Source organism: Dermacentor albipictus, chromosome 5 (genome assembly GCF_038994185.2).
Source record: "Dermacentor albipictus isolate Rhodes 1998 colony chromosome 5, USDA_Dalb.pri_finalv2, whole genome shotgun sequence".
Lineage (NCBI taxonomy): Eukaryota > Metazoa > Arthropoda > Arachnida > Ixodida > Ixodidae > Dermacentor > Dermacentor albipictus.
In genome coordinates this window covers 107,956,469-107,971,295 of record NC_091825.1, presented here as the reverse complement: position 1 = coordinate 107,971,295, position 14,827 = coordinate 107,956,469, and the positions used below count along the sequence as shown (strand labels likewise).

General features: G+C 45.3%; 1 protein-coding gene across 10 annotated transcripts in view; it reads right to left on the bottom strand.

Annotated features, from left to right (window-relative positions):
• Window positions 1–14,827, bottom strand: part of LOC135897135 (uncharacterized) — a 771,735-nt gene that overhangs the window by 257,513 nt on the left and 499,395 nt on the right. For 9 of the 10 annotated variants that reach the window (XR_011514566.1, XR_011514567.1, XR_011514565.1 and 6 more), the window contains one exon: window positions 13,790–13,863. The exons of the other annotated variant lie outside the window; for it this stretch is intronic. Coding sequence is in view for 1 of the 9 variants with exons in the window: in XM_070538704.1 (XP_070394805.1) it covers window positions 13,832–13,863 (32 nt within the window). In the remaining 8 variants the exon portion in view is untranslated. The remainder of the gene's footprint in view (window positions 1–13,789; window positions 13,864–14,827) is intronic. 10 annotated transcript variants of the gene reach the window in all.

Below are 14,827 nucleotides of genomic sequence, written 5' to 3'. Positions count from 1 at the left end.
CATTGCAATTGGTCTCCTGAGTTACTAAGCAAGGCAATATCATCAGCGAATCGCAAGTTGCTAAGGTATTCTCCATCAACTTTTATCCCCCATTCTTCCCACTCCAGGTCTCTGAATACCTCCTGTAAACATGCGGTGAATAGCATTGGAGAGATCGTATCTCCCTGTCTGACGCCTTTCTTTATTGGGATTTTGTTGCTTTCTTTGTGGAGGACTACGGTGGCTGTCGAGCCGCTATAGATATCTTCCAGTATTTTTACATATGGCTCATCTACACCCTGATTCCGTAATGCCTCTATGACTGCTGAGGTTTCGACTGAATCAAACGCTTTCTCGTAATCAATGAAAGCTATATATAAGGGTTGGTTATATTCTGCACATTTTTCTATCACCTGATTGATAGTGTGAATATGGTCTATTGTTGAGTAGCCTTTACGGAATCCTGCCTAATCCTTTGGTTGACAGAAGTTTAAGGTGTTCCTGATTCTATTTGCGATTACCTTAGTAAATACTTTGTAGACGACGGACAGTAAGCTGATCGGTCTATAATTTTTCAAGTCTTTGGCGTCCCCTTTTTTATCGATTAGGATTATGTTAGCGTTCTTCCAAGATTCCGGTACGCTCGAGGTTATGAGGCATTGCGTATACAGGGTGGCCAGTTTTTCTAGAACAATCTGACCACCATCCTTCAACAAATCTGCTGTTACCTGATCCTCCCCAGCTGCCTTCCCCCTTTGCATAGCTCCTAAGGCTTTCTTTACTTCTTCTGGCGTTACCTGCGGGATTTCGAATTCTTCTAGGCTATTTTCGCTTCCACGATCGTCGTGGGTGCCACTGGTACTATATAAATCTCTGTAGAACTCCTCAGCCACTTGAACTATCTCATCCATATTAGTAACGATATTGCCGGCTTTGTCTCTCAACGCACACATCTGATTCTTGCCTATTCCTAGTTTCTTCTTCACTGTTTTTAGGCTTCCTCCGTTCCTGAGAGCCTGTTCAATTCTATCCATATTATAGTTCCTGATGTCCGCTGTCTTACGCATGTTGATTAACTTAGAAAGTTCTGCCAGTTCTATTCTAGCTGTAGGGTTAGAGGCTTTCATACATTGGCGTTTCTTGATCAGATCTTTTGTCTCCTGCGATAGCTTACTGGTTTCCTGTCTAACGGCGTTACCACCGACTTCTATTGCGCACTCCTTAATGATGCCCATGAGATTGTCGTTCATTGCTTCAACACTAAGGTCCTCTTCCTGAATTAAAGCCGAATACCTGTTCTGTAGCTTGATGCGGAATTCCTCTAGTTTTCCTCTTACCGCTAACTCATTGATTGGCTTCTTGTGTACCAGTTTCTTCCGTTGCCTCCTCAAGTCTAGGCTAATTCGAGTTCTTACCATCCTATGGTCACTGCAGCGTACCTTGCCGAGCACGTCTACATCTTGTATGATGCCAGGGTTCGCGCAGAGTATGAAGTCGATTTCATTTCTAGTCTCACCATTCGGGCTCCTCCACGTCCACTTTCGGCTAACCCGCTTGCGGAAAAAGGTATTCATTATCCGCATATTATTCTGTTCTGCAAACTCTACTAATAACTCTCCTCTGCTATTCCTAGAGCCTATGCCATATTCCCCCACTGACTTGTCTCCAGCCTGCTTTTTGCCTACCCTGGCATTGAAGTCGCCCATCAGTATGGTGTATTTTGTTTTGACTTTACCCATCGCCTATTCCACGTCTTCATAGAAGCTTTCGACTTCCTGGTCATCATGACTGCATGTATAGGGGCATAGACTTGTACCACCTTCAATTTGTACCTCTTATTAAGTTTCACAACAAGACCTGCTACCCTCTCGTTAATGCTATAGAATTCCTGTATGTTACCAGCTATTTCCTTATTAATCAGGAATCCGACTCCTAGTTCTCGTCTCTCAGCTAAGCCCCGGTAGCACAGTGCGTGCCCGCTTTTAGCACTGTATAGGCTTCTTTTGACCTCCTAACCTCACTGAGCCCTATTATATCCCATTTACTACCCTCTAATTCCTCCAATAACGCTGCTAGACTCGCCTCACTAGATAATGTTCTAACGTTAAACGTTGCCAGGTTCAGATTCCAATGGCGGCCTGTCCGGAGCCAGGTATTCAGCACCCTCTGCAGCGTCACAGATCTGACCGCCGCCGTGGTCAGTTGCTTCGCGGCTGCTGGGGACTGAGTGCCGGGGTTTGATTGTTGTATTCATATGGGAGGTTGTGGCCAAGTACTGCACCAGGGTGGCCAATCCTGCTCTGGTGAGAGAGTGCGTTACCGGCTCTGGTCGCCGGGTTCAGGCCGCACTCCAGGCCTGTTTGTGCAATTTTCTCAACACACGGTTTTTTTTTTATTTTCCGGTGGAGAATAGCGCGGCACCGGGATTTGAACCACGGTCCTCAGCCTTTGTCTTCGGTAAAAACGCTGGGCGGCAAGGAACCTTTAACAGATGCAAGAAGTAAAGAACTTTCACGTAAAACCAAACGGTATAAGAAACTCACTAGTGTTGAGAATTGGGCGAGTTGGTATTGCATTCTATAACTGGCACAGCGCAACATACAAAGTAAGAAACAAGCCGAGCCGGCCAGATATCTGGCCGGCTTTATCTGGCCGGCTCGGCTTGTTTCTTCCTTCGTATGTTGCGCTGTACCAGTTATAGGTATAACGAACTATTTGAGCGTGCATCCTCACAAACTTCTTCGTAGAGGCGCGTGCTCTAAGTCACATGGACCGGAGATGGTGGGATATCTCGACCCATTTTGCATGCGTTTCTACGACGATGTAAGATTTGTTTCGCCATCCCCATTGCCGCTTTTTACAGCTTGTCGCAGTTCATATTGTAACGGAAGGCCAACCGAGTTTAAAGGAGTACCGACACAGAAAATTTCGATTTGGTTTTTTCTGCTTTATTAAGTAGCTAATGGCCCAGTAATCGGGACACGAAACCTCGTTTCCTTCAGAGCACGACAGGTAAGAATTGGAGTCTTGCTTGTAGCGATCAGTCCAAGTTTAGGTTTCAGAGTGCAACGATATGGGCCAGAGAAGGAATGTAAACACAGCTGGGCACGTGATCGCAGAGACCCGTGACGTATATGCTCTGACGCGCACGCCAGCGCGCATGCTGGCATGCGTGCTTCGTGTTGCTATAGTTCGTCTGCTACGCCTGCACGTGCTTTGCGATATCCTCGTCCCCATCGTCATAATCCTTTTCATCGTCCAGCGCGCAAATATTTCCTGCAGGCGGGAGTCGCTGCCGTATTAGACGTGGGCAATCACTCTCGATTCGACCCACTAGAAATCAGCAACTCGGATATTGCGGCCGGCGACAGCGAGGACGAACCTCGAGACCCTCGCATCGGCCACGTTCAATGGTCCAACGCTGTCATGAGTGCGCACCGATGCGAGTAGTACGAACCTGTCATAGAGAACGCTTGGGCAATGAAGCATATTCCGGAATAGGACACTCGAGTAGTAAATAGTCGACGCAGCGCCAGGCTTGAGAGCACGTACTATTGGTGGAAGATCGAACTACGCTAAGTTCAGCGGGTTTTGTTTGTAGCATGCTCGCTAGAAATGGAGGGAGCAAATCTGGCTCTTCTTCGGCGGGGTCCACTCTAAGCGTCCAGTGGCGCGCACGAACTCGGTCCACTTCTGCCACTGAAGGCTATCGTGCGGAAAACGATGCATCGCTATTCCCAACCCTGAACATCTACGGCAGAATCCAACAACGCAGTATATACGCGACATTGTGCTGTACTCGCAATTCGTGCGTGGCCAGTGCAGAGCAATCAAGCTGACAGTGGGGGAAATGTGCGGACGCGACAAAAACTGCCCCTTAATTCTGCAGTTGCAGCGACACGGAGAGCGTCCCACTACAAGCAACAACTGAGAAGAAGAGCACATTCAAGCAGCATGGCAGTCAACGGAAATTTGTGACATTGCGTTTTCTCGATTGTTTACAATCCTTCCTTGATGTCGATGTCGCGAGGTGCGGCGTTTCGCGGTTTGCTATGCGCACATACTTTAAAATTGATTTTAAACATGCTCTAAGCTATATTCGCCGTTGATATCTTGCAAGCCCACGTAAAACAATTTTCCGTGTTATCTCCACTTCAAAATTTTGTGTCAGTACTCCTTTAAGCACGCGCGGTCTATTGAGGTCCCGTGATACCCTATACATAAAGAAAATATTTATTTATTTATTTATTTATTTATTTATTTATTTATTTATTTATTTATTTATTCATTTATTTATTTATTTGTGAGCGTGCGTGTGTGTTATGCAGCACAGTGTATATCGCAGGACGCCACAAAAAATATGATAGTACCGAACGTATCGCTAAACTTACAATCGCGTAACAGCACTACATTCATTTCGGAATGTCAGTGAAATAACTTCGAGAAGACCACCGAATGAGCAGTTGCAACCTTACAACAAATAATGCAACCTGACAGGCTCTTCTTGGCACCCACAGGGGCATGACAATAGCAGCGATAAACCTTTCATCCGACACACTTGTGAAGGTTTCTTCACCGCATTGTTGCAGTGCCAGAAGGGTTGGATTGCACAAAATCATACTAACACGGGGTACCCATCTTTTGATAATCTTTGACTGCTACAACAACAATAATTCGCGTTAGATATATGCACGTAACCTAGATACAGTAGGGCACCTTGTGTCAAACACAATGGTTACCCTGCATGAGATTATGGTGCATGAACGCCTATTTCGATTAATCTCTATTTTTTCTTTAATTATATTCACAAGTGCCATTTCATATTCCCCGGTCAAACACCGTACACGACGAAATTTCGGGTCCCGTGTTTTACGCCAAAATAAGAAAAATCAAGAAAATATACTCGTTGCTTCTGAGCCGGTTCAGGAATAGATGATGCTTTGTTTTACCACAATTTTTTTACTATCAGCTGTGTCTCTTTGGGCATATCGTTGTAATTGCCTTAGATATAGTCTTAGAATGTGCCAAGAGTGGTTCATTATTCATTCAATTATTGCTTAGGTCATGCCCAATACCACACAGTCTACCATCAACCAAGTCGCTCACGCTGAAATTGGTTTTTTTTTCATACAGTTAACACTTCTTTCGTAGAGAACTTAATTTGCCTTGTCGCTGTTTATACCATACTGCCTCGGAACCGTCATCATTAGCACTGGTAATTCATCACGTCATTGCCTCTCAAACAAGCGAAGACAAAATAGATTTTTTCGTAAGTGACTGAACTCAGTGACGGCAATCAGTGATCAGTCAGTTATCGATCAGCAATTCAGGTGTTGAAGTCGGTGATGATCGCCTGTCATTGAACTTAAGTGTCTCTCGTAGGTGTTCGCATAATTTGCGAAGGCGCAGTAACCTTACACGAACACAAATTCGTTTTACTTCTTTTTCCTAATTTCCGACTTGCTCCAGCTATCCCATGAGATACGCTTGCATCTTCATCGTCAGTACAACGTGGCGCTACTATTTCTCTTGGAATGTGGTTTTAACTGAAGTACTCGTGTGCGCACTTAGTGTCGTCATATAGCCTACACGAGCAACTTACTAGAAAAGGGAAATTGGATTTTTTTGCACCATTGTGATTATTTTTATTTGTTAATACAATTTCAGGACCTACTTAAGATGAACAGTATGTTCAGAATGCAAACTTGGCCCGCAGACAGTAGTACACCGATGAGACTAGCTTGTGCTCTGACCTTTATTCTATAACACAGTTGAAAAGCTATATTTACTGCTTCACTTCATCCGCACTCATAGATTATAATGCCTAAAAAATAAAAACAAAAGTAAGTACTTACGTTTCCGCATGTAAGCCTTCTTTTTCTTTTGAGGGCTTTCTCGTCGATAGAACGTTTGTTCGCACAAGTTCACAAGAAATTTGCGTATTCTTGACTGAATACCCTTAGAGGCAGTCGGCATTCACACCTTCCCGATAGGTGAGCAACCTGCCCCTTATATTTTCGGCTGCATAGTATATAAGTAGAGCGCCTGGCGATTGAAAGGCGATCATTGGAGCGCGTGACTGCCTGGCACTTTCTGTGCTCCCGTTGGGCTGTGGCGACACCGAGCTGATGCATTTTTGTACCGCATGAAGGCTTGTTGAGGCACGATCACGTAACGTGACTGCGTTCGACCTCTCAGCCATCACCCAGCAATCACCGGTGACACAAAATGCGCCAGCCGCCATACTGTCCGAGTATCGCACTTCAATCGCCTGAGCACTGTACGAGACGCCGTGTAGCCAGTCGCCAGTCTTTCGATGCGTGCCTAACGGCTAATAGCATCGTCTTCGCAATCACTGCACAACTGGTGCTCGTACGTATAAAGGCGACAGAACGATCAACTCGTTTCTGCAAGCCGATTCCAGCGCAACCTATCCTGCCTGTTCCACGAGAATCGAAAATCGCATACGTGTAGCTTCGCGTGCATGCAAGCACCCGCCGATAAGCCCAGATCGGCAAGGACCGCTTCCATAGGCAGCGGAGTATATAAGAGATGCCTCGAAGGTGGAGGCATTTCAAAGAGGGCCGAACCCTCGAGCGACATTGCTCTATTCGCCGGCTCCCTTTCGTTGATCTGCGTATCTGGGCGAAGCACCGCCCAGTTCTCGAGAGCCCCGCCGATGCCACTTGAAGGACGTCAATCATCTCTCCACGCTCGTTACCTAACGTGCTTTTCCTTTCCTTTTCTTTCTTTTTTTGTGCATGGATTATTACTGGCGTTAGGCGGTTAGTCGGGTTGTTCGGTCACTTCAGAACTTCCGTCTGCAACCAAAAAAGAAAGAAAATAAACCTCACCAGCTTTTGAAGGCGGCCCAGCTCACGGGTTTGTTGAGCGGCGCACGAACGAATAGCACGTGTCATTGAATATGCGCATCCGATGCCGCATGCGTTTTCTGCTAGATAATAAGCACAGTTGCATTAGTTTTCCAGTCATGTGCTCTCATTGAATGTTTCACGTGTGACACACAACTGTAAACTGACCCATGGTTTAAGTCAAGCAGTTGCTTCGACTATTTTACTCGTATAGGGGGAAAAGCACTGTACGGTAAGACTCGGACGAGTCATGGTGTACTATTGAAATTTGCAAATGGTCGAATTCACAAAGCTTTTCTTTCGTAAGTGCTGCTCTGAAGTGCTTTCCGGCAACGCGACTGGCTACCTTGTAGTCTTTCAAACAGTTCTAGCATAAAAACGATTTTCGGAATACGGGACAAGGTTCCCGATACATAGCCTCGTTGTCCGCACAATGCCGTCATTCACTGACCAGCGCCAGTCTCTTTCATTAAGTGCCGATAGCGCGAAAAACAGTAATTTGTTTCTCTCTTCCTCTCTTCAATTTGTTTTCAATTCCTGGTGCACAGTCAACGAATGCGCTACAAATGAAGGATGCAAATGAGTTTGAAAGCTTCAAAATTTTGAAGAAGCGTTTCGCTTCCGTTATGCGTTATGTCTGAGTATGCTTAGTGAGCTTTAAGGACAAATCGCGATGTACCCTCTTTGTAATAAATACGTTTGGACGCCAACTCAGCCTTCACCCGGTTCACGACAACGTGCTGCCGTGGTTACAGCCTTATAAACAAATCTCGGTGTTCTCTCTTTATAATAAATACAATTGAACATCAACTGAATGTCTCCCGGGTTCATGACTATATGCTACCCCCATGAAATCACCAAAAAGCATTAATATATTGTAAGTTGCCCAACATAAAAGAAGAGAGACGAAACAAAGAACAAAGGCACGGAGGTAAACCAGAGCAGAAAATCTGGATGCGGGGTTTCAAATATCAAATTATAATAAAAAGGTGACGCACAAATTGCGGCACACGAAGAACTCCCATATAATCACGACAATGTACAATCCCTACACAAGTCTCATTCCATATAGCTAAAGAACCTAAACCTACTTACGCCTTCAAGCATGCTATGCGCTCTTTATTTCTAACAAAGCGCCCTTGAATGAATGGTGGTATTTATAAGCAAAAAAAAAAAAAATACCCGCATCACATATAGACGATGTTATATTTCTGTAATTGTATTTTCTCCCAGTCTCTGCTTTTGACAAATATAGCTTAACAATTTGTTATGACATGTGATGGATAACTGTTTTGTGTGTGTGTTTTTGACCCGCTGAACAAATATTCAGCGTTTTGCAGTTCTTTTTTCATGTGTACCTTTTTTGTATTATGTATGTCTCATATGTATGCAAACATTTCATCATTGTATAATTTATTGTGAGTACCTGTTGCTGTCACGTCCTACGAGATCAATACTCAGTAAGGTGATTAGTCTTTCTTCTAGTCTTGGCTCGTTGGCACTACAACTGCATGATACGAAACTATAATGTTCAACTTCATTGCAGGGAGACGGCGGAGTTGAAGCTTGAGGACGGAAATATACGTACCAGCATATGGGTCATCAACAAACTGCGAACTTAACACGTATATACCATGGGATAACAAACACTACGCGCGTATCGAGTTCATTCTATAATTTTCTACGGAGCGACTTCAATTCTTTCTCTGACCCGCCGTGGTTGCTCAGTGGCTACGGTGTTGGGCTGCTGAGCACGAGGTCACGGGATCGAATCCCAGCCACGGCGGCTGCATTTCGGTGGGGGCGAAATGCGAAAACACCCGTGTACTTAGATTTAGGTGCACGTGAAAGAACCCCAGGTGGTCGCAATTTCCGGAGTCCTCCACTACGGCGTGCCTCATAATCAGGAAGTGGTTTTGGCACGTAAAACGCCATAATCATTAAATCATCCAAACCCTTACCCCACTAACGAGCTTTGGGAGAGAGCCTTGGCCAGCTCCGACCTCGAGGATCAGCAACGGCTGATTGCGAGGGCCCAGGACGCGGCCCGAGCTCAAGGCATTCTGGAATGAGGACGCCTCTCCCTAGCTGCATTTACCTAATAAAAATGTTTATTCTCTCTCTCTCTCTAATCTAATCTAATCTAATTCTTTCTATGGCATTCGCTTATACGGAAACAATCACTTACGTTCGGCAAACTTGAGCGTAGCTCGTAAGATTTCCATCGAATGTAAAACGAAGTATTTTTTTGGACGATATTACCGAGCCTTGTTCAACTTGCCCAATTTAAATCGCGTAGTCATTTACACAAACCCTCGCCGTCAGCGATGGAATACGAAATTGCACAGGTAAACTATCTGCACACCGCGCAACATACTCTTTTTCTTTTCTTACGAGAGCAGTCAGGAAACGCGCACGTAGGGAACATGCAGGTAGGGAACACGCGTACGGGCAGAATACATACTCGCGCACGCTGCCCTCTCCGCTCGTGCTCTATTTGATCGAGGTGCGATCGAAGCGCAATTTGCATGAAGACAATGCTTCCACATGTTATATGGCCGCTGTGACGGCAGTGCCATCATTTAAAGAAACGTCCTCGTCTGTTTATGTTGCCTTGATTGATGTCCGTCCGCTACTGTTGTATAGCGTGCATGGGAGTCGCGTTTACTATAGTTGTTTCAACGTATGCTCAGAAACTATAGTGCATCAGGCTGTTTCACCAAATATATATATATATATATATATATTCAGCCTAGGTAGCTGTAGTAAACCAGGCACTACGTGCACACCAAAAATTTTGCGTAAGATATCATTAGCCAGTTTGTTTGTTTTTTATTTATTTTTTCACAACGACAGTTTGTACGTTCTCTTACCTGGTTTGAAGCGATGTACCTCATTGATGTAACGAACATTACCCGCCTAAGATGGTGCGTAGATATAGCGGTGTTACAAGGTTAACAAGCATTAATCACAAGGTCATCATGAGGTCACCGCAGGTTCACTACCAAACGAAGAAGCTGCGTAACAGTTCAATGTCCATGTACTAACCATCATTCCCGTGCTGGCTGAACCCCCTTACCCTGCTTGCTGCTGCCGTACACGCTAGCGCCACAATTCCCTCTGGTAACTGTGTGAATCTCTGTGACTCAACCAAAACCTCCGAAATAACCGTACGCTTAGCAGCACTGATTCCAGTGCGAAAACCGCACAATCGCTGAAGCAAAGACTATATTGTAGAGAATTGAGGCCTGCCATTTCGGAACGTTGCACGCTTTGAGCGGTATGTTAGTATAGCAAAGAAGGACGATGCAAACATGAGACAGAACGCATAACGCAAAGGAAGGGGAAATAGGAAAGAGAACAAATAGAAGACAGCGAGCGATGAAATGAAAAAAAAACTTTTTTGCTTTTGTTTTTTTTCTAGCGCCGACAAGGGAAGCCGGCGCGAGGGCGAGATGGCGACAGCTTTTCTTTTCTTTCTTTATTTTTTTTTCTTCGGTGCGGCTAAACGCGCTTTGGGTCTAGCGGCGGGAAATCGATGGAGCCTCGCGTTTGTCCTTCTGTGCTTGCGTGAACGGGCTCGAGTGTACGGGCGTCGGCGAGCTTATGTTCTAGCGCGTGGGGTGTTGTTTCGATGCGCGCACGTTGCGGTTTCAGAGGTCGGATGCACGCGAGTAGAGTGGCAGTTTCGCGGTGCTTCACCGTTAGGCACGGCACTCGCGTACACTGCTGTACTTAGCATCTAGCTAAGTATAGAGCAATACATAGAGGCAGCGCGTATGCAGTGTAGCACCGATGGACAATGTTAACGCATGTACATTGGGTAACAAACGCATACTGTGCGCATGCGTGCGATACGTGAAACTTTCTGTGTGATGTGACGCGTTGTGATGTGTCTTCCTCTTTTCCTTTCTTCGCTCTTGCTCCTTTCAGGAGACAACTGCTAGCCTGATTCTCTTTCTGTAGCATGTGTGTGGTGTTTTTAGGTATTTACACGAATAATATTATGCAATTGCATAGCACGCCAGTTATAAGGCTATAATTATATGTATTGCTAGACTACCAGGAGTTATGCGATCGCAGGTTTTTTAGCAGTCAACGTTTCGAGGCCCGTATGCTCGGCTTGGGAACCTTGGTTTAATCTCCAGAAACATGCTTTCGTGATCCAGAACGTATGCTTCGGATGCATGCTTTGGAACACGTGCTTGTGTATATGTAACAAACAGTGGTGTCCACATTTCTTTATGGCCACAGTCAGGCAACTTCCCAGTTATGCAACATAGCCCTAAAGTATATCAATTTTTAAAATTAGGTCTGCAAGCACAAAACAAGCAGAGAAAGACAACATGAAAAAGCTGGCTGGCATATCCTCCCAGGATTTTTTTTTTTTTCGCGCAGCTTGACAATGAGGGTTGAAATCAAGTGGTACAGCATACGTATACGCGTGTTCGACCTATGCAATGTCTTGAAAGAATTCCACGTTGCGGCATTGTGGCACACAAGACATCTCAATGTTTTTGCTTATACCATAGTTCCCGTAGCTTTACTCACCACTGTACATAGGAGACAAAAATAGCAGCAAATGAAGAAGAAGACTGAGGGTTAAAGAGTAGGAAAATTAAGAAACAAGACACGTTCCGGTAGCAATGATGCACGCCGAGTATTCGCAGGACGCGAAAACAATTAGTTGAACACTGTGCGTTCGCGTGCTGCGCGCACGCACGACACCAGGCCTTCGTGATGCAAGAGAACCGTTAGCATTATTCGCTTATAGTGTTGCGAAGCTTTTTTTTTTCTATCACGTATAGTGTATAGTTCAGCCAAAGATTACTTTCTTTTTTTCCGCGCAACTTATACCAATCTTGCGGGGCAACGTAACGGAAAGAAAATAGTGCGGTGCTTCGGATGTTCCAGTATAGTGCATGATGCGGTAAACAACTACAGCAAATTAACGAGGGTCAAGCGCCAGGCTTAGGTCATTAAAATCCCATCTTGCCCGCGCTATATAGCGGCACATTTGGCGTGATCTACAGAACCGGAGGACTCCCTTCCCAGGTCTCCTGGCGCAGAGAGGCCCGGGCAGAAAGAGTGCGCGGAAAGGGAGAAAAGGCGGAAGGCAAAACGGGGGAAAGGAAAGGGCCGCCACGCGAGAGTTTATCCGAACCCGGGGCGAGCGAGAAACCGTCGATTGGGAAGCGAAGGGAACGGAAGAAGCGGGAGGAGGGGGAAAGGGGGAGAGATCCCGCAAACTCGTCCGAGCGTGCGTGAGTTCGAAACACGCCCGGGCGTTTGCAGCAGCGCCAGCAGCAGCAGCAGCAGTATACCGTGCACGCCGGCGCCGCTCCTTCTCGGGCTGCGCGAGAAGCGAAGGCTGAGAACCCGCCGCGGAAGGGGCGCCTCATTTGCATACGCGCCCCAACAGCCGTCGCCGCCGAGGCGTCTGAGCCCATGGCGCACGCACTTTCCTCGTCGGCGCAGGAAAGGCGTCGATAGATCGGCTGACACCGCCGGCGAGCGCTGGGCGCGGCGCGCTTCGTTGTCGGGTGCGCGAAGTGTGCTTTCCGGTGTAGATGGAATCCTGTTTGGAAAATGACGCGAACGTGGCCGAGCTTTTTCGGAGCGCCCGAGAGCTGCCGTCGAGCGACGTCGCCGGTAGGCCCACACAGAGCGCCGTGTGGCGTCCCGGCAGCGAGCCGTCTGCACTCGAGTGCCAATTCTCGATGATTCAGGGACTCTTGAAGGCTGCTTCTGGCAGACACGTGGCGTCGTTGCATGAAGGACTCGTTCAATTGAAAAACAAAGCGGCTGCATAAAAAAAAAATGAAGGAGACGTAATAATTGCGATTGTAGCTGATCTAGAGGTATGGGCACGATCGTTGACAGTAGAATGCTGTTAAGGGCAGGCAAAGGCGTTTTTCCGAGGTCGCAGGGCGACTAGGCCCTGGAGGGACACTCGGTTGGGCTACTTCAGATAAGTGAGGGTCACTCTGAAACGTTCCAAGACGAGCACGCACAATTGCTTTCTTTGAAGGAGTATTTCGATGATGCACAGTATACCAAGACAGAGCTGCAGCGAGTATATAATGGTGATTACAAAAGGATTTACGTTAAAAGGGCAACTTTAGAAAGAAAAAAAAATATATAGAAGAATACATAAAAGAATATATAAAAGAATCTATATATAAAAGAATATATGGTCGAAGGTAGCTTTGTGAGGCGAGAAAAAATTACGAAACTACAGCCATTCTACAGCAATGAAACCTTGTGGTGAAACCAAGCCGGGGATTAGGAGAGTAGCCTTTTAAAACTTGTTCTAGCGTTCGATAACACTGCAGCAAGGACTGAGAACGATTTTCGACGCTGCTGCAGTGGACCTGGCATTGGCGTAATAGTAGTGATTAATTAGCTGTAAACACTATGCATTACTTGCTCATCACGTACTAACTGCATGTACCATCGAAATAGATTTCCGGAAGCGTAATCATCTTGGTAATTTGACGCATCAAGATTTTTTTTTTTTTTTGCTCTGATTGCTTGAGTCATATGCGGTGCAATATGTGACAAACTGCAGTAGTTTGTACACAGGGAGTTCAGAAGCTTGTCGCTAGGTCCGAACAGCTGCTTAACTTTTATATTGGGAATTAATCGCACATTTAACTAATATGTGAATAATATATACAGCTGACAAGTTTCGCGCAAATATGGCATCATTGTTTCATATAAGACTGGGGATGGCACAGAGAGAAACGGGATATTGAGATTAACGAAACACATATCCGATGCCCATTGTAGAATTGCAAAACCAGTATAGAAGGTCACTGATATATGGTTGTCACTATTACAGCCAGATAATATTAGGCGCAAGAGCAACGCCACTTGTTTAAATAACCATAAAAAGGTTAGCAAAATATTTAGGTATATGGTTTATATCTACTCACCGAGTGGAAGAATCCATGCTGAATGCGTCACCGAATGAATCCTTAAAAGCTTTTACAGGGGCTGGCGTTAGTGCCTGTGTGAAGAGCATAACATACCAAAAGGCTTGAGTATTCATGTTTAAGCATTTTCAAACAATGATTACAGGAAACAGGGCTATATATAAAAGTCGACACCTTTAATAATATTCACATTTCCCTGTACTTCATTCACACACACGAAAAAAATTATTACTCTCGAATTGTTCGCAAGGGAGCAAAAACCAGCCAGTCTTGATGACAAACATATTATTAGCAAAGCCGGTCAACTAATGGTAGTGATATCTTACGAACGAAATCTTTTTAGGAATAAGACCCCTGATCTTTTCTATTTTTATTATCTCTCTCCAAAGTGTCTCCAAAACTAAAGCGGTACCGGCAAAAGCATTGGCATAATTAGCCTCATATTAAAACCATAAGACTACAAAATTTTGATTCATTTTATCCTAGTATTTCGACATCGAAAGAGAACTGTTCTATCGGAAGTGAACAAAAATGCTTCTCCAATAAGAAGTATCAGCAATGGTTAGTCATGACAATGAGGCCATTTACTAAAGTTGACCTTGATAAAACAATTAGTATTTAAAGGTACATTGTCGGGTGAACCAACGAGCGCTTCGTATACCCTCCGCATACGGGTCGCACAGAATACGCTGCACCAAACTAATGGAAGGGGTAACTTGAAGGGGCGTTACAGATCAGTGTCTCACTGTAATCGAATGCGTTGAGGTGTCAGTATAAATTGTAACAGTTCTAAACATGTGATAACATTCACCGAGCTAATGACACCGGACTACGCAGAGCCCGGATTGACCCTACGTTTCTCTGATATTTCCTGTCCCACATCTGCTGCAGTGTCACTGCTCATAGTTGTGTCCTACAATATGGAGGGAAAATCAATTTTAAAAGGAATATAAAGTCCCAATTTATTACTTCCACGTCCAGCAGGCTCCCCGGCAGGGCTATATATAAGCTATATATGCGCACGAAAGACCACAAAAC